Source organism: Sinocyclocheilus anshuiensis, unplaced genomic scaffold (genome assembly GCF_001515605.1).
Source record: "Sinocyclocheilus anshuiensis isolate Anshui unplaced genomic scaffold, SAMN03320099.WGS_v1.1 scaffold840, whole genome shotgun sequence".
Lineage (NCBI taxonomy): Eukaryota > Metazoa > Chordata > Actinopteri > Cypriniformes > Cyprinidae > Sinocyclocheilus > Sinocyclocheilus anshuiensis.
Genome location: NW_015552598.1, coordinates 783962 through 804756, shown reverse-complemented (window position 1 = coordinate 804756; position 20795 = coordinate 783962). Strand labels below are relative to the sequence as shown.

The 20795-nt window shown below is 37.4% G+C and overlaps 1 protein-coding gene and 1 long non-coding RNA gene across 2 annotated transcripts in view; one reads left to right on the top strand and one right to left on the bottom strand.

Annotated features, from left to right (window-relative positions):
- LOC107665714 (hepatocyte growth factor receptor-like) overlaps nucleotides 1–15101 on the bottom strand; it is a 53462-nt gene extending 38361 nt beyond the window's left edge. The window contains exons 1-2 of the mRNA XM_016456716.1: nucleotides 15032–15101; nucleotides 11754–12945 (exon numbers count right to left, since the gene is read on the bottom strand). Of these exons, the coding sequence (XP_016312202.1) occupies nucleotides 11754–12935 (1182 nt within the window). The 5' untranslated portion in view covers nucleotides 12936–12945; nucleotides 15032–15101. The remainder of the gene's footprint in view (nucleotides 1–11753; nucleotides 12946–15031) is intronic.
- A 4913-nt stretch (nucleotides 15102–20014) lies between these two features.
- The window catches only part of LOC107665741 (uncharacterized), a 5297-nt gene continuing 4516 nt past the window's right edge, over nucleotides 20015–20795 (top strand). The window contains exon 1 of the long non-coding RNA XR_001631591.1: nucleotides 20015–20646. This is a non-coding gene — a long non-coding RNA (uncharacterized LOC107665741). The remainder of the gene's footprint in view (nucleotides 20647–20795) is intronic.

Genomic DNA, 20795 nt, shown 5'->3' with positions numbered 1-20795 from the left:
GTGGTTGCTGCAAGCCCGCCGGCCGCTCCTTCGTCAAATCCGCCGGCCGCGCCATTCTCAAGCCCACCAGCCGTTCCTCACTCTAGCCCGCCGGCCTCCACTCACTCTAGCCCGCCCGCCATTCCTCACTCAAGCCTGCTGTGTGTGATGCTTTGTGTTACGTTGTGAAAGCGAAACTACTTTGTTTGGCTCAGAAAGGCGGGGCATAGAGGAGAAACAATAATGTACATTATGTGAAAAATAATGTGTTTTTTTAACCTTAAACTGCATAAACACATTGCATTACACCAAATACACAACAAAATGTTCTTTTTAGCAACGTTATATGACCCCTTTAACCATAGACTTTATATCATGCATTTAACGCCAAAAAACCCATTAAAACACTGAATTTAGGACAGTGGAACCAGAAGTGCAAAAGTGCCTGTTTTAGGGTTTTAGGACTTATTCCTGCAGCACTCTATACTGATTAGAACAAAAAAATAATTTTAACTTGCCCCAAGCTTCTTTTAAAAACATATAGAGATTACAGTAACACATCTACGGCAAGAACAAATAGTAAATAACAAAACTAAAATTTTATGAAAGGACTTGTACATGCATGAATTCTTCAATTAAATTTTGAATATTTTTCAACCTGTAAAGCTGTTTAAATTACCAAGTGATTTTATCACATCGTGTTAAAATCTTGTTACTAGCATACTGTTTGCATCTCGTGGCTATACTATTGAAATGTTGAGTATTTTAACATTTATGCATAGGCCCCATTTACTTTTCACTGTAAGCTTTAAAGAAAAGCAGTAACAAATTAGATTTTTTTTTTTTTTTTAAACATTATGCCACAAGTGCTGTCAGTTGAGGTTAACCTGTATTGAACCCGGAATATTACTTCATAGTTGAGTATTTTAAGTATTATTTCAAAGAATGCAGAAAAATATCCCACAAAAACATCCCGCAAGAATGGCAGGGCCAGTGTGTAGCTCCTCTTTGACACATTAAGCAGCTCTCATTGTGTGCAGCACAATGCTGAAGTGATAGAGTTACTGTGCCCCACCTTTGGTGCTTTATAGCTTTGTGGCCTTTGGCGTCACCTCCAAAATGCTTGATATGAGTGAAAGGAGATCTGTACGACCAAATGTCACCTTCACAGACTTTCTGTTAACCCTCTGGCCCGCTACAGTTGCGACCACTTACTGTACAGCGTACGTGAAGATTTCTGGAATGTCATTGCTCCATGCTGCCACCCTTCAGCTGCTCTTGATGAAAATAATGTGACCTTTGACCTCACTAATGTTGTATATGTTTATATGCATGTGTGTACGATTGCGGTGTGCCCCACCTGTGCATTTAAACGGCACGTCGCAAAGCAACCCGATTCTTGTGTTTATGTGCCTTTCTTGGATTACTAGGTCGTGAAGGTCAGTAGTCTGGGGAGAATTAGAGAAGCTGACAATAATGTGGGATTAGAGGCTGGCAGTCACCACACAGTCCTGGTGCCTGGCTGCTGGTGTGTTAATACCTGTAGACGTCTGTGAAGAACACTTGAAGAGCCTATTGTAGGGCTGCACAGTACATGAAAATTAAATTGATAGTGCGATATGGCCTAATGCGATAATCAAATTGTGAAATCAGATATTTAATTATATAAACATATACACTGCCAGTTTCAGACTGTTCTCATTTACATGCATGCAGCTCATGATATGAAGTTTCAGAATTTCAGAAGGAATTTGTTCATTTAGCTTGTCTTGAGCTGCATGTGTGTAAATGAACACAGTGCTGCGTTTCACTCTGATACCGGCAGAGCGTATATTTATTAAAATAAAAACTTGATGGGTTAACATTTAAAAATTAAGAAATTAAGCTGTAAATATCAGTATTGTAATTTTACAGTTGTACTATAAATAAAATCCTTTATTGTTTTATTAAATATTAAAATTTTAATTTTACAGTATTCTACAATATTTCTTACTTTGTATTTTGATTTTTTTATTTATTAATAACAATCAAAATAAAACAATAACCCAATCATTCTAGAATTATAAAGTATTGTCTGTGCTTTTTCATATCTCAATATATACGGCAGAAAATCAAAATATCTCCATATCATTTCTGTCAGTATCGGGCAGTTTAGTTTATTGTACACTGTCAAAGTCACACCTTGGTTTTTAACAGCTGTTGTCTGAGAATTTGCCTTTTGTTATATTAATTGAAGATCCTGTAGACTCCTATTCAAGTCTTTTTCTTGTTTCACATTCCTCTTTTTGGTGTTATCTTGTCTTGTTACTCTATTTTCACTTCTTTTTACCTCTCAACTTGCTCTCTCAATGCAGCAGTCAAGTGATCTCTCAGCAGGGGACTTTGTTCCTCACTCAGGTTTCCAACTTGGAAACAATACACGGTCCTGTACAACCGCTTGTATGTTTGCTAAAAAATTTATCAGTTTATTAAACTGCTCATGGTTAAATCCCTGCTCATCTAGTGAACATGAACTTGTTGATGCATGTTACAATACAATTCGCTTAAAGAGCATCATGATTAATATGCGTGGACCAAACTAGTGAAAAAAATATATATTTTGGCACAAGTCATTAATCAAACTAAAATCATGATTAAAATACAATTAATCAAAGAGATTTGTTAAAACAACAGGACTTTGAATATTTTTCATCGTTCCTTTGCAGTTAACGAGCCATGAAGCACAGATTGGGCCAACACTACACAATTTACACTAGCAAAAATAGCGACAAGCTAAACATAAGCGAGAGAGAGCTATCATTCTATTGACATACACTATGGACGTACTTATGAACCATGCTCATCCATTCAATTAGATAAACAGACATAAGCAAACAGGGGATAATTTAGTGTGGAGTCTATTCTGGAGGCCGGGAGGTCTGTCATTATTTACTCGTGCAGCATGGATCTATTCAAAGCATTAGCGGAAATGCCCATTCATTATAGCAGACAAGATGAGCACGCTCAAAACATTGCTCTCTGCCACAGTCCACAAGCATGCTGGAATAAAAACCTCCACCCTTATGCAAGGAGCATAGATCTGATAAAAGGGTAAAGAGCACGGCTTTAAAACCATGAAGCGTTGGGACCCTTTAAAGATCAAATCCAGCCCTTTATGGAAGAAAAGAGAGGCAGAACATTCAAATGCCTGGTTTGCAGTTGGCCGGAATAATCAATTCCAATCTTGACTGTAAAGGCTTGGCAGGGCCTGCTTTTCTGTGATGATCTTATGCTTTTTCACGTCAGAGGGAGCAAAACGTGCCTCTCACTGGACAGATCAGACAGTTTTATTTTGGGAGCTGTTAAAAGAGTTTCGCAGATTCTCTGTTCCTAATTTCAGCTAATTTATTTCCACGCATGACATTCTGCAAAGAACTTTGTTCCTAAGAAATGCCCTCAAACTCATAAAAAGCTAAGAATTAACGTGTTACGCCAATCTTAACACATTTAGTATGCTAATGCTGTTAGAACAATAGGAAGAGGCTATTTGATGATAATCTATTATGCATAGCGTCTTGGAAGGCATTAATGCACAGTTAAATGGCCTCTTTTCAGGAGTTGGCATGAGCTGTCTTTCCTGTAATTGACACTAAGAGGCAAATATGATGAAATCCTTATGTCGATGTGGGCTTTTGCAAAAACACGCAACCTACGCTACAAATTCCGAGCAAAGATCAAGGGTTTTACTCACAAAATGCCCTCTTTCTGTCAGAGAAACACAACTAACGTGATAAGAGCATGAGCATGCAGCAAATTCTGACCTTCGTAGTCATATTTCTCAGCACTATGATTCAAAGCGAGCAGGTGGCATCCTTTTTATGACACATAATTCCTGTGCCAGTCAGCTATTACACTAAGTGTGTAAAACCACGCAACAAATGGAAAACAAACAATCGAGCGTGGCGGCAATATGTAAAGCATGACCGCATGGTAGAACAATGCATCATTGTGCTATCTTTTGGTAAACCACTAGAAGCTGGCATGTATTTTTATAGCCTTTTTTGTGCAGATACCTTCAGGGATTACGGTCACTCTAATACATTAATAAAACACATCTGTTTGTTTTGAAGTCTCAAGGAGGAGAAGGGGGGCACTGACCCACCTCTGACCACAGGCAGAGGAGACGGATTTGTTAAATAGAATAGTGAAAGGTGATAACTCTTTGTCCTACTCTTTAGCTACGCAGCCTTTGATTATTACATAAGTAGAATAGTTTCCTTTAACCACAGTCTCTTATGGCATGCTCAGTGCATGCATCAAATTTCTCTACACTAGGAGAACCAAATAATTTTCATGAAATTTAGTTCCATTAACAGATCACAAATTTGTATTCTGCTGTTGGTGCTTTTTATTGACTCGAAAACATGCGGCGCAACCAGCATATTCTGATTTCTGAATACATGACTCTTATGAGACAGTTCTTTTAAGTAAATCAAAAAATACAGCACAGCCACTGTAGACCAACTCCCAAATGAATCATTCTTATAAGCTGTGAATCAAAAACATACAGAATGGTTTATGTAGTTCGATTCCTGAATGATTCTCTAAGAAGTATCAGCTCATAGGAATCAAAGCACACAACAGGACCTGAATGAATGAATCTTCTTAGTAAAACATTTTTTTGTGAATCAAAAACATACAGAATGATTCATGAAGTCTAGTTCCTTAATGACTCTCTAAAAAGAACCAGCTCATAAGAATCATAAGAAAAACATACAATGGGACCAAAGAAGTCTTATTCCCAAGTGAATGAGCCAGATCTTTTCAGTGAATCAAAATACTTTCAGTATTAATCAGTCAGCAGTTACATACTTAACCTGAATCTTTCACTAGGGCTGGGCGGTATATCGAGTTTGTACGATATATTGATATTTTCTTTATAAGCGATTCGATATGAGGCAATACTAGGGCTGTGACGATAACCGCATAACCGTGGTAATTAGATGCCGACCACGGTGTTGAGGTCTTCACCGTCATCACCGCATTTTTTTTTTTTTTAGCTAGTGAAAGTTACAGAAGTGCATATGGTGTGTGATATGAATTATAAACAATAATCATTGTTTGTCAATTTACTGTCTTCCGTCTCAGGGGCGCCTGCAGGATTTCTTCCAAGGGTATGCACAGAGTTTTTGTTTTTTTGGTGGTGTTCTGCACGAATGAACAGTGAGAGCAGAACGAATGTGTCACACGTTTTAAACTCAACAAAATGGTAAAATGCATATATCAATAGCATGCTCACAGATGAAAACAACAGGGAACAAAACAGCATTGGATGAAGTGGATTAGAGCCCTGCACGGGCCTCAAATATAGGCCCTAGCCCATCTTTTTTCCCCTTCTCCCAAAACAGCTTATACAACTGTTTCAGCTATTAAAATAGTTCAGTTTTGTACTATATATAAAACAGTTCAAGCATATCACAATGTTAGTTTAAATGTTTAACCTAGATAAATGTGCGCTGTTAGACTCATATCCAATCGTTTGTGCGGAGTGGAGAGTGGAAGCTGAAGCGCGCTCTGCAGCACACGGAGGAGCCAGCGTGATCACTTGCATTTTTTTCTAACAGTGGAAACAACTTAAAAATAATTCCTATTAAACTCAAAAGATATCGAAAAAACAAAGTTGAAATAAATGTAATTTTATTTTATTATTGTTAATATAATTTGCTGTTTTAATAATAAAGAAGACTGCTTTATTATTATTCATTTCCATGTTCATTTACAAGCTGCATGCGTTCTTAAATCATTATATTTCCACGGCGGGAGGGGGAGGGGGGTTGCGATTAACCGCCAAACCGCGGTGATTTGTTGCGTCTTCACCGCGGTAAGAAAAATCCCATACCGTCACAGCCCGAATTTAACTTCCGCTTTAAAAGCCTAATTTTTGTTTTTAGATTGCAATGTTACAATGTTAGAATGAAATGTGATTTTTTTGCACATAATATAAAGGCTTACATGGTTACATTCACTTTATTTGTTTTCATTGCCTTTAATATGTATTGTTTTGTTGGACAACATTGGGCGGTAAGTGAAATATATATATATTAAATACAGATTTTTAAAATCCAAATACAAAAATACCGAGATATATACCGTATATCGCAAATCGGCCAAAAAATACTGAGATATGAATTTTTGCCAGTATCGCCCAGCCCCATCTTTCACTGTTACTAAATGATGGTTCATATGATAATAAAAATTCCTTTTGATTCCCATCCCTACTCACACTGCTACAAACCCTGCATGACTGACACCTGAAGTCCACTCCACGTTGACCAAACACTGGGTGTCATGCCCCACAAAACTCACAAGTCAGGTATCAGGTAAAAGCTTGCTGTCTTTTCACACGATCACACAGGCCGTGTCTACTGAGGGATAAGCTTGAGAATATCTGACTGACGTGCTGAATGAGGTGGAAGGGCAGTCGCAGATAAGTTCTTATTTGCGGTGCATTGTTGAGTTCTCAGCAGGTGATAAAGTAGAATAGTTCCTGGCCAATCCAATCCGTTCCATTACTTAAGCACACATTCATTCAAGACTGCATCCCACGGAACCATTGTCAGCATTAGCACCAGGGCAGTATAGCGTAATGGCTCTTTTGACCTAGTGTGGGAGGTTGAGTCCTAGCAAACCCCGAAAAGTTTATTTGTGGTCCCCGCTGTGCAAGCCAAAACAATTAGTAGAGCTCTTTGAACTGCACCAAACAATTAGTCTGGATCAGTCAACTCTAGTTGTTTAGCGGTGTGCGCTGATTGAATATCCAACCTGACTGGGCTCATTAAATGCTTCAGCGGGTATTTGATTTACACCTGGTCAGGATGTCTTTAACCTCACATGGAGGTTTCAGAATTGAGCTCTTTGATTAAATCTCGTGCTCACAGACCCGGAGAGCTGGAAATTACCAGAGGGAGTAAAAAAAATGAGGAAGTGAAGGTATGGTGGATGCCAGAGATGGATCAGCATGCCTCTGGGCCACTGACTCATCAGCCTCACCAAAGCAATCTCTCCCTTCACCTGACACTTACACATTTTTGCAATTTACACAGTTTCTGAATTATGCCCAGAGAGCACCGACAAGTTTTTCAAACCTGAAGGCTGTGTTAAATATGGGCCAGTCATCACAATAACAAAGAAAAAAGCTGTAGTGCAATAAACCTGGTGTAAACAGTAGAGTACTGGCCAATCGTATGTTTGTTTGCATGTGAAGTTCCTCTCGAATAACAGATTGTGAGCGCAGCCATTTATCAGTTGTGTGCTGTTTTATGGGAGTATTTAAGACACACAGGCACATCAGTGCAGAAAAACTGTAGCTTCTTGGAAGAGAGTTATTTACAAAAAGACCAGTAATATAACATTTTAATATATTTTATAATTAAATAATATTATAAAATGTATAAATGAATATCATATGTAAATATGATACTCATAAAATGTAGAGAAAAATAATATTAAATATATAATAATCGAATTACTAAATATTATAAATATAAATAAATATGAATATGAATAAATCTCAACAAATTAAACTTTTCCACGACATTCTAATTTATTGAGATGCACCTGTATATTGATATAATTAAAAAAGTAATCTGTTTACATATAAATTTATACACACACATTTTTAATGGTTATATTTCACTTTTATATTATATGAGTTATATATTTTATATTATGAATTATATTTTTAAATATAATTTAAATAATTGTATATAATTTAAAAAGTAAAACATTTTCATATTTCATAATTTTTCATATGATTAAATTAATATTAATTGTATTATTCTACAATATTAATATAATATTAAGTAGACTTTTTAGCTTGAGAAAAGTTGGCACAGCAAAAATAAGGACATAAAAGTCAGATACATCCCCATAGGTGCTCTCATCCCCAGATGTAGATGAGATGAACAGTTCACACCTGGATGCCAGCTGTCCGGTCTCCTCTAGGTAACATTATTGTCCAAAGTCACGCAGGTTTCCCGCCAGGGCAAGGCTGCCAACATGAGCTCACATCAGGGGCTTGACATTTTGAGAAAGCACACAGCTGCACATCTCCACCTGCCCCCTGGTCAGAGCTGTTTGTCTGTGACGTGTACGTGCCTGTTTTTGTGATTTTGCCAGAAATGATTCAGGGTGACTGAATTCCTCAGTACAAACCTCAACTCACCCACATAAAATACATTTCTTATACATGCGTACATACACATAGAAACGCAACCATGCAGGTAGCTTATCACAACTTCTCAGACAGGATACAACAAGTACTGTCTTTCAGCATGATTTTGCACCTCCCAGAGCTGAGACCGTGGCCTATAAATGATCTAGGTTTTGCCGTTTTTGCACAAACACATCTTGCATAAGCAGGCAGCAGCATGTACGCTTTTTATATGTGCTAAGTACAGTGCATTAGCGTGTCACCCTGTCCTTACATGACCAAAACACACTATAATTCAAAAGATTGAGCGAGGTACAAAGAGCTAAAACTATCTGATTTACATTGATATTTGCTTATTTACAGTCAGAAAGATGTGGGAAAAAGTGCACAAAGTAAGTTAAAATCAATGCACTGCCTATTAGCTTTTCCTTACACTTTAAGACTTGCCATCTCAAAGCATGTTCATTTAGCCACAGTGGCAGTAATAATTAAAATGGCTGTCGATCAAAACTCCCTCTTCAGGAATTATATTACAGGCGGTAATCAATCAAGCTTCAGATTCAATTTTAAAGTAATCAGCATTTGCCAGTTGTTCCCCTGATCAATTGTAATCTAATGATAATTTTGACCTTAAATGTTTGTTATTGCCGGTCTCAAGTGTCCCCCTCCCCTCTGCTCTTTCAAGACAGGGGGCGCTGGGTTTGTTGGGGTGGTTCCAACTCAGATATATCCATTATTCCAAACAATAAGGACTATATTTCTGTCTGTTTTATTAACGAATATTGCGGAACTCGAGCAGACTGTCCAATCGATAATTTGAAGAGCTTGGGTGAAGTCTGAAAGCGGTGGTGTCTTTTTCTCGATGGGTAAGAGTCTATTACTGACTATTGGACTTTTTATCTAATATGATATTCAAATAACTTTGGCTCCACATTAACAAATAAAACAGGAAAGCAAGGCTAAATTCAATCAAAACTGAAGAACAGTGTCAGATGCCCAATGTTTCCACATAAAGGCAGGAGATGTTGGAGTCCGGTTTGTGGAGTGGGTTGTCTAAGAGCAAAAACAAGATATTGGGATCAATTTATCATGCCTTTTTACAATGTAATTGTTTTATGACACTGCGTCAATCGCCCCTTTATGGGATGATAAGACAGACTCTGCATAACATATGCTACTGGTATCATAATTCTCAACGATGGCACCATGATTTGTCGTCTGCCATAGACGCACACTCAGACACACACACCCAAAACAAACAAATGCACACATGCACACATTCACACATTTATGGACAAAAACCATATTGAAAACAGGCACACATCCCTTTCAAAAGATGTTCAGACCTTTCAAACATTTCTTCGAAGATGCCTAGGGAAATATCTTCCAACTGACTTGTTGCTTTAAAAGCCATTTAAGCTATTGTACGTCCGCTTAATGAAAACTGATAGAAACGCAGCTGACTTTGAGCAGATGTTTGGATCAAGGATCCACAGAACAAAAATATTTAAAATGCCTTGAGTGCTTCAGTCTGCAGATCTTCTGCTTAAATAAATGACTGAGTGCACTTTGTGAGTTTGGCCAGATAAAGTTCAGGGCACTGAAACAACCACACCAGACTGGAGAACTGTGTGACTCTGAGAAGAGGCCAGCCACTCTGGTCTGGCCCATATGAACTGCTAAAGCGACCAGTACAAAGACTGTTAGAGACAGTTGAAGAACACCTGCTGAGTAGTGATCTGGGCTACCCTGCTATATGGACTCTGATAAGACAACACTCAAGCAAACAGAAAAGTGTAGAGAATAGGCATAATGAGTAAAAACTTGTCAAACAAGCCTGATTCACATGAACCTCAAGCAAATCTAGGTTTCCTATAAAAGAAAATGATACAGCTATCTGCAAATGGATATACATCTACACATCAATATAATTACCAAATACACTGATTGTAAATATTAGCTGATTGTTATGCAATAAAAGGTTTGAGTGAACAAGAAAAACAAGCAATGGAGGGTCATGATAAGGATTATCAGATTAATCGTGATCCTTATTTGAATTTAAGTTTTTGAGTTTTTGACTGAAGTGATCAAGAGTTTATAGATTTTTATATTTTTTTACACTCTATATATATTATCTATATTTATCTAAATTTTTTGTGTAAGGGTTTTACACAAGAAAGAACATTTAAAATTTACCTCATTTCGTAGAGCAGAGAGTTATTATATCTGTTAAAAAGGCACCAGCTGAACTGCACAGTCCCTCTTGTTAATTTTTAAAATAAATGTAATAAATAAATGTTGTTTTTCATTATGTAGGTTACAGATTTTTTTTTTAGGTAGGTTACAGAATCAGCTAACAGAACTCAGAAACTGACAGAAACTCCTTTCTTATGCAAGCAAAATGAACATTAAACCTAATTATATTAAAATGAAAAAGCAGAATAGTGCATAACTACACAATTCGGGACACACCTTAAATTTGTATTGATACCCAGCCTAAGTTTGTTCCATAGCTTTGGACAATTTTTCCCATTCACCTACTGTGCGCCACGCTATCCAGCTTTAGTAGTTCTCTGTATACTTTGCCTTTACGTATTCAAATCATGTGTCTTACTATGCAGATCTGAGCGATGTATGACTATGTTGTGTAATGAACTCTGGGAAGTAATAGCCCTGCATTATCGACGGGCCCTCAGGGAGTCGTCAGCAGTTAAATTTGTGTCATTTATTGATCAGCATGATTTAGCGATTGATCCAACGAATGGTGATGGATAAGTAAAAAAGACGAGCAGGTTCAGTGATTTATGATGGTCAAGCAATTGGGCTGACAAGAAGTCAAATTTGTTCTAGGATGGGCAACAGTTTGAAAGGGTCAGCAAATATCCTGTTAGCTAAAACTAGGGTGACCATACGGGCCATTTTTACGGGACGCGTCCATGCCAGGATTTCTATATTGCCTAAAATATTCAGGTTTTGGCTGTTTGCACTGTGCAGATCGATCATTGTATGACATTCACGAGAGCTATAGAGAGCAGAGCAGATGGCTCCTTATGCTTTCGAATCGCTCTCGCAGTACTTTGGTGTCATTCAATGATCGGTGCGCAGTGACGCTTCAAGTCAAACGAACAAACAAACACGTGCGCGTATTTGCATCGCTTTGGCTGCATCACTAGTCCGATTATGGACTGATATCATTCAGAATATTTCATCCAGCTCCTCGTGCTTGAAGATCAGGATACTGCCGTTTAGCCAGTAGTAGATGACTGTAAGCATGATAAAACTGCATTGTGGTCATAGCAGCTCCTGGCTTGACTCGTTCATTGCTGGCCATAGGGGTCTGTGCAGAGGGCTTGTCTGTTTCTCGTGGTCTTTGCTCAGTGCCGATGTAGTTCTCTGTAGATCCCACCTTCTCACGTGCCACGATTGGTCGATTATATACTATACCTGCATGTTATTGGTCAAACTACTTTGGATGTTTTAGGCAATATAAAAGTCCTGGCCAGGACGTGTCCAGTATGAACCATATGGCCACCCTAGCTAAAACTGATTGGAGAAAATGCATGATTTGGTTGAAACCTCTTACCTGGTTGAAGTTTTTCTCCTCTGATCCTGGAAAGTGACTGAGCTTCCTCGTGTATCCCTTCTGCATGAAATCCCTGAAGAAGTTATTGATGTCTGTGATGGAGATAAGGCAAATGGCAGAACTGGCCGTGGGCTCCGGTGAGTCGGGTTTGCTCCGGGCAAAGGCAGCAAACAGCACATCCTCTCCTTCTTTCAGGCCCATCTCCTGCTGAAAGTCATAGCCGACTTTTGCCACATGTGCAGCCTGGAGAACATTGAAAACCACCTGAGCCGAGCGCTTCTTTCTTCTTCGCTCGGAGTAAATACACTCAAAGGGCATTTCAACGTAGCGCAAGATCTCAGGATCTGAAGAGCACATGCGTACGATCCTTGTGTGGAAGGCATTTGAGCTGCCACCTTCTCGTTGGACAGTGAGAAAATATACATATGGGCTGCTCTGGAAGGAGTAGACATAGTGCAGCGGGTAGTTTCCACGCAGCCCTGGGGCCAAGTCCATGTAGGATTGTTCGGAAAAGAACTCAAAACCGTCTTGAGTCTCTCGCATCTTCCTAACGGAGATAGTGTGGTGGAGATGCGGGACGGTCGAGTCAAGAGGCTCAGAGTTTGCGACGAAGAACCTCACGACGCCACTGCTCATCACGTTTAGGATCTGAGTGCCTGAAGGTCCTGCCAGGCAGTCTGGGCAACCGTGGCTGCTGTCTTTGTTCTTCTTTGAATACATGCAACTAATTTCCGCATCCAGGGGTCCATCCTCTAACAGGTAACGACGGCAGACGCCGTTCCTAACCGAACCACAGCTGAAGAGCTCAAGATCATAGAAAGTCTCCATCAACAGGGCCATATTGGTGTTGTTCTTGTTGAGGGGTTTGTTTTTGCAACCACTGCATGGATCTGGTGCACTGCAGTCATGACCCTCATGGACAGGTCCGGTATTATACTCGTGTATCTTCTTGAGGTCTTTCGACAGAGCGTACAGCTTGTTGACAGCACCTACATACACAGTTCCATTGAATTCCAACAGCTTCTGGATGGGAGTGTCAGACACAAAGTCAGGGAGGTCATAGGTCACAGAGAGGTCGAGTTTGGAGCTTTCTATTGGTTCCTCACATTGACTATTCAAGCCCCAGCACAGCGTCTGAAGGATGATGAGGATCGAAGTGGCTTCAGAATAGTGAATTCTCATCTTTGTTCTTCTGCAGAGTAAAAAGACAACCTTTATTTAGAATATTAAGCATGTAAAGCCTGATTTATGAAATAATGGTCAGAATTTTTCTGTTTCAAATGGAAGAGTTTATTGAATCTTTAGACAATATTTAAAATATTTTTTTTTAAATCTACAAAAAAAGGTTGCATAAGTGCTTTATGTTTTGTATCATATTTCATATATCATGCTTTTATGGCTCACATGGTGAGAATATGGGGCTCATACTTTACATTAAACATTAATTTTATTTAAATGCCCAAACAAAAATGAGCAAAAATATGCAATTTGGTGAAGCTGCTGTTATTTATATAAACAAAAAGTAAGATCTCTGAAAGGAATTCTAAGAAATTCTTGTACTGTAAATCAATTAGATTATAATGTAAATCCAGTAAATGCTCATCTTGAAATTTTACTAATTAAATAAATGTTTTCTTACATTTAGATTATGAAAAGTTTTTACAGCAAAAAGACATGTACTATGACGTGAAATTGGACATTTTAGAATTACTTGTATGCAACAAGTTTTGATTATCATCTTCAACATCAAATTTGCATATCGAATAAGATATTGTAGGATTTATGGACTTAAAGCATATTTAAAAGACTTCTGATTCTATACACAGAACCCACTATTAGTGCACAAAACACAAACATACAAATCCTTTATAAACCCAAGACAAGCTACTCAGAACAAATGACACTTGAAAATCACAGCCACACGCACTGCAACAACAATGATATCACTAGTTTCCTTGCATTGTAGAAGCCTCAATAATTCACCACTCACTGTGTATGACAAAGCCATGGATAAAAGAAAGAGGGCAACTCTAAACGGTCCTTGTGTCTCTGACTTAGACAGCACTTTTGTGGCGATGTACCAGAAGAGGCGAATCATCAAAGAGTCAGCCTACACTGAGTGCACTGCGGTGACAAGTCTAACTTTAGACAGCGTTCTCAAGGGAGTGGTTGATAAACTCGATTAAGCCTGGTAGGCTGCGGACGCTGGAGAAGTGATTTATTGTTGGTGTACTTAAACGCTACTCCTCTAGGAAGTCGCTTTTAAGGTTGAGAGGGAGAGAGTGGCAGAGCTAGAGAATATGGGATTCACCCTTACTGTTATCAAAGCAATTGAAGTGCACTGAGCAGCACTATAGGTCACTGCAAACAATGAGAGACTGAGGAACTGTTGCACTTGCTGTCACTCTAGAAGGATTCAGTCAATGTATTTTGCTGTTTAACTACATACAGCATCTCCTCTTTAAAACACCTGATAAACAGACTTTCACATTGCCTTTAATTTTCATTACATGCACTTCTAAAGGTAAACACTTAAGTACAGCAACAAAAACACTTGGCACACTAAGGGTCCTCACTCATAGTCCTTAAAAACGTTTTTTTTGGATGTCCCTGGAACATACCTCAGAAAAAAACTTTATGAATTAACACACTTAGATTCACATAATACATTTCCACTTTGTTCATATATAAATAAAATACATTTACTTTACAATTTCACCCTTTGTGTCTCTTATGAAACTGAGCATGTAAAATATATTAACATTTACCTCAAGATGGTGAGTTTTACGCCAAGTTTAAGTCTCTGCAGACCTTTTTTCCATATCTTTCTCAGAAATCAAGCCCACTCACTTACTGTCAAATCACTCAAATGGATTTATCCCAAGAAGAAGAAAAAAAAACTTTACAGGTGTTTAGAGATAAACGGGCCCACATTTCCAAACATTACGTTACTAAACTGAACAAAAACCAAACACAAGCTTTTCTTACCCGAGTTTCATGGAAACCTACATATTTACAATGACTCATACTGTCAACAGCTAAAAGCACAGCGTCCTCATATTTCCATGAAAACACCTCAACTAACATTATTAGAAAAAAAACAAACAAAAAAAACAAGTATGTTTATGTTTATAGTATAGATATATAAAAAGTAAGCTAGTTCAGTGGAATAGTTCGAAACAACTAAATTTTTGGTAACATAATTTCCCAAAGGAATAACCTGAACCTAAGTGTTATCACACTCTAAACGCTCAGAAATAAAACAAACGCTCACTCACCTGTAAAATAAAGACACCTGTCGGAGACAGAAATGGAAAATAATCACATCTTTTAACGGTCCGTTTCGCTGGAGACGCGTCTCTCTCTCCCCGCAACCCCGGTATTCACTGAGTGAGAGAATGTGCAGTCGGGTGACTCGCGCTCGGATTGGGTCACTTCAGTTTAAAATGCTTGCTGTTGTACTCTCCGCAAACGCTGCGGGTCGTTACTCCACGGCGCGCGTGCCTTTGGATGGAACGGGTCTCTCAGGTGAGCGCAGAAAGATCTGTGGCAGTTACGTCACTGGCGGTGGAGGAACGGAGTTCGATGATTGGCTGCTGACATTTTACAATTAATTATTATTGGGGAAGTTCCATAAACATCAAATATTAAGTGTTAATATTTGTAAACATTCTAATGTTTTCTTTTTATTTCTATTTCAATTTTAATGTTCTCTCTCTCTCTCCTTTTGATCCTAGTGTAGCCCTTGGCTGTATCTATAAATCTTTAAAGCAATAATAAATATAATAAAATAAATAATCATCAAATAAAAATGGCCGGACTCTAATTTTGTATTATTTTGTATGTGGGTTTTTTCCCTCGCTCTCTCTCCCCGCAACCCCGGTATTCACTGAGTGAGAGAATGTGCAGTCGGGTGACTCGCGCTCGGATTGGGTCACTTCAGTTTAAAATGCTTGCTGTTGTACTCTCCGCAAACGCTGCGGGTCGTTACTCCACGGCGCGCGTGCCTTTGGATGGAACGGGTCTCTCAGGTGAGCGCAGAAAGATCTGTGGCAGTTACGTCACTGGCGGTGGAGGAACGGAGTTCGATGATTGGCTGCTGACATTTTACAATTAATTATTATTGGGGAAGTTCCATAAACATCAAATATTAAGTGTTAATATTTGTAAACATTCTAATGTTTTCTTTTTATGTCTATTTCAATTTTAATGTTCTCTCTCTCTCTCTCCTTTTGATCCTAGTGTAGCCCTTGGCTGTATCTATAAATCTTTAAAGCAATAATAAATATAATAAAATAAATAATCATCAAATAAAAATGGCCGGACTCTAATTTTGTATTATTTTGTATGTGGGTTTTAAACAATACTGTAACATTTTGTTGAAATGTAAGTAAAGTAATAGCCTCCTAACTATTTTGTTTTAGTTTATTATCCCTTTTCAGTGTTTTTTTATTTTATTTAAGCATATTCAGTTATATTTTTAAAATATAATATAAATACAATTATAAAATAAATAATTGTAAAATACTTTATTCAAAATCCAGCATAAATATAAATAATAATATATTTTGCGATTGAACATTTCATTTATAATAAGAAATGATTTTATACAATTTACTGAAATTGATATTAATGATAACGTGAGGAAGAGAAAGAAGAAAAAATTGAAAATTAATATTCTATTACTTCCGTTCTTCATTTAATTAATTCACCAAACACTGCATTTGATGCCAGGATGAATAAATAGGCTATCATTTTCTGGTTATAATTTTGATTTATAGCGTCATTAATCACCCTAATGACCAAACTGGTTAGTACACTTATTGCATTGTGTAGCATTAAATTCATATACATCGACCTTCCATCAGTGACTAAGTGAGCTCAAAACATCAATAATTACATGCAACGACTCAATGCTCCGCATTCAGAGACTTTATGAAGTGTATCTCACCGCATTGGACTGTCTTTCAATATGTATCAATGGCTATTTATAAGCTTTACTGTAGCGTGAAGGTTGTGGTTGGGCAAATATGCTGCTAATTGTTATATTGCTTCTCAAAAAGCAGATAGAAGGAAGTTTACTACTGTGGTCAACTTTACACTGCCTACCGGTAGTCACTAAACCCGAAGTGTGAAATTCTGAACCTATGACTTTCTCTTCAGCTATGCATGATCTTCATCCACCACCTGCCAAGGGATGTTACTGTTTTTTTTGTTTAAAGGCCCCGTGAGCGTGACGCATATGACAGATTTTCTGTGCTTATTGAGTCTTTTTTTGAGTGGAGGATGCTTATCATGATATCATGGAAAAATACAACAAAATATTTTTGAAATGATTTGGCCAACGTGTCATTTTAACAATAGCTTTGTCGTAACGTGATAATGTGGTTTTTATTTGTCGCCCTCTTGTGTCTGCGCCACAAAGTTCATATACAGAACAGTTATTTAAAGTGTCCTATCGCCACCTAGTGGTGACCTAGTCCTGGTTCTGCTGTTCCAGATTTATGAACTCGTCAATAAAAAGTGTGTTCTGCTGTTTGACACAGAGTGAGTGGAAGGAGGACACCACTCTAACTTAGTCTCAGCTTTTATTTATGACCTTAAGGTCAATAAAATCCAGGTTAGTGCTGACATTGGTCATTCTCCTACTGTAAAACCTCATTGACGACTGACTGATCATTTAAACCTGCCACGGTTCATTTGGAAAGGGGCTCTTAACTGTCGTGCACATCAGCAGCTGTAATTTAACTATCCTCTTGACATCAATATATGTTGTGAGGAATGACTGCTGACATGCAGGGATTGATGATTTTATTGCATTTTATGATTTTTTAGTGCCTTAAAGAAATACACAGATGACTTTTTAGTTGCACTTTAGTTCTGAATCAAATGTAAAGGAAATAAAAGAAAATAGTTTCTTCAGTTTCTCTTGCAAAAAGCAACCTGGATTTATATTCCTCCACCCTGGGCCTTCTCAAAACTATAATATATTGCGAATTGGATTTGACAGTGTTATTCCAGGAAAGTTTTAAAAGGGTAAATACAGAGCTGCATTTTAAAAACTTTACTTTTAGAGATTAATTCAAACCAGTTTTACAGCACTTAAGCTGATTAGTTCACCCAGCTGGCATTGTTTTCCTCTGGGTCATATGACCACTCACAACTCCATTTCAGATTAATTTCATAATCATAATAATACTGATTTTAAAACCTGGTCTGTGATATAGACAGCATAACAGGCTTTGTGATGTATTCAAATCGAATAATCTCTTTTTTATTTTAATTTTGTTGAATGCAATGAAGCTTTGGGTCCCTTGTGGAAAAGTACAAAAGTACACTTATATATAGTGTGTGTTGTTTTTATTTTTTTCCTTCATTCACTCAGCACAGTTGGTCATTTATCCCAGGAGGCACACGTCCTGCTTACTTTATATTTTTTACAAACAGCGTTAGTCACTAAAATCACTCCTTTGTTCATTCAGTAGGTCATTGTCCTGAAAACCTTTGCAAAACAAACCAATTTTACCCCCAGATTCAATAAACACAGTTATCTCAAAAAGACAACACAGACAAATACGTTTATTTCCTTTAAAACAATTGAAATTTGGACAAAAATGTAGGTTATTTCCCTGATTCAAGTTTTCCATGCAGCTGAATATATAGTGCGACAGGAGGTACACTTTTTTTTTAGTGTTTGTTTCTATAGTGACGATGATTCAACTGTGCTGCCTGTGGAAATGAACACCTGGTGGTGGTGGATGGCTGCTCAGAGTTGAGATATCTATCAGCAGAAAAAAGGTGAAGGTCTGTGACTCAATGCAATGTTTTGTGTATATTCAACACAGAAGATATTCTGACGACAACAACAACATGAAAGAAACAGGTGTTGTGATGCCCATGGGGCTATAGAGGAAAATGAACAATCTCCTAAACTATAAATCTTCTGTGTTATTCACTAACGTACATTTTTTCTGGGTGTAATAGGCCTAGTGATGTCAAAGTACATAGCAGCTTGTATTATATTACATATTAAACGCACGTAATTGAACATTGAATTAACTTAATGACTCCCTGCTTCAAATGGACGCAATGAATAACTGAAAAGACATCATGGTTGCTATTGTCTTTATTTAGCTTACCAACAGGAGGTCTTGTAACAACAATAGTCCTAATAGTTTTGCATGGTGACAGTATGCTTTTTTAATATCTCAATATTTACTGGACAAATAGCCCTACTTCTTTTATCTTACACATAGGGCCATAGGCTATTTATATATAGCCTATCAATTTCCAAATGTAACGTTACATTCATCATTGCAATCGATTCGTCAACAAGAAATGAGTTGCACTATAAATAAAATTCAAAGGATTTCTTGGCAATAAAGGACCTTTACAGGTCTTCTTTATACTAGTTTAATGGTCGAAATGATTCAGAAATCAGATTATACGAGTCTTGAATCGAACTCGTGCTCTCTGAACAATCAACACTTCCGGTCATGTCCGAGTCGTCCAAGAGTCGATTCAAAGAGAAGCTGCATATGGTGTTCTTTATAAACCCGAACAACAAAAAAGATATTTCTTTCACCCCTAAACTTCTGAAGTTCTTACGTTTTACTCAATTTTAATTATTAGGCTACATATTGTTTTATCTATTGACACTTTTAATAATAATTAAAAAATCCGATTCAAGGATGGGTGTCACTTCTGACGGTCCACCAGATGAGTCTGTGTTATTATACACAGCGCCCGCAGGGGGTGCTAATATTCCTTTGAAGCATTATACAGATTTAAATATAGGCAAATTTCCTATCAAATGTGGGCTATCCTGCAAGGCTTTCCCATTATTTATGTGACAATGAAAGGAAATATTTTCAGATTATGTTTTTAACGTCTTTATTGTGCTTATGATATACAGTATATGAAGACATAGGCCAGAATTATTATAGTCAACAACAAAAAAAAAAAGCTTGCAATAAAAGTTATTACTTGCAATAAAAAGGAATATACAAAAACTTGCTTCATTTCACCTAGTTGCCAAGGCAGTATTTCTCATCTGCATTTAGTTTAACTTGATGTATTAATATATACATACACACACACACACATATTCACACACACAAAACTAGAAACAATGTCAAAATGACAACAAAATTACTCAAATCAAAACTAAAAATAAAATGAAAACTGAAAATCTAAAAATGATAAATGATAAAACTATAATAGTATCTCAATGAAACTAAAATATAACATTGATGTAGGCTACTAACATTAATAAAAGAGAAAAAAAAAAATCATTTCATTAGAGGATTGATGAGACGCTGAAATGTATATAAAAATAAAAATAAATGTTTTGATGTTCAATACACAGTCCAAATACTCACTATAGGAGAATGAATAAGCATTGTGATTCATTTCTCTCCACTTGATTTCAGTAACCATGAGCTTATTTCTGGCTGCTCTTTAAATACTGCATTATTAATTGCTGTGGGTTCAAGGACTATGCCTTTTTTGTACACAAATAAAGTAAGTCTTAAAACGACCACACAGAGGTTAAAGCAGCCCAAAAGGGCTTTAAACAAAGCCCTAAAAGCCATTTAATCAAATATTTTTTTTTATTACCAGAAAGCAGACTGTTTCTGAGTTTGCAGTGTGTCACAAATAAACATGTTGAACAAACCAGACAAATAAAATCAACTTCTTTCATATTACATTTTCTTTAATGTGCACAGCATTATGTGAATTTACAGTAAAAGCAAGGAAAGAGAATTTGAGTTTTCCTATAAAAATATGAATAAAAATACGATCTCATCTACGGAGGCAGACTCTTTAAGCAAACGCGTCGCAATAGATACTAAGACAGCAGGTAGACAAAGAGGTGACCGAATCAAAGCAGGTAGACAAAAGGTGAGAGAAGTGAGCTTAATATCATTACAAAATACTATAAACCCCACATAAGCAGCAGCCTCTGATGCTGGAAATGTTAGTTTGCTGCCAGTCCTTGCCAGTGTGTGTGTGTGTGTGTGTGTGTGTGTGTGTGTGTGT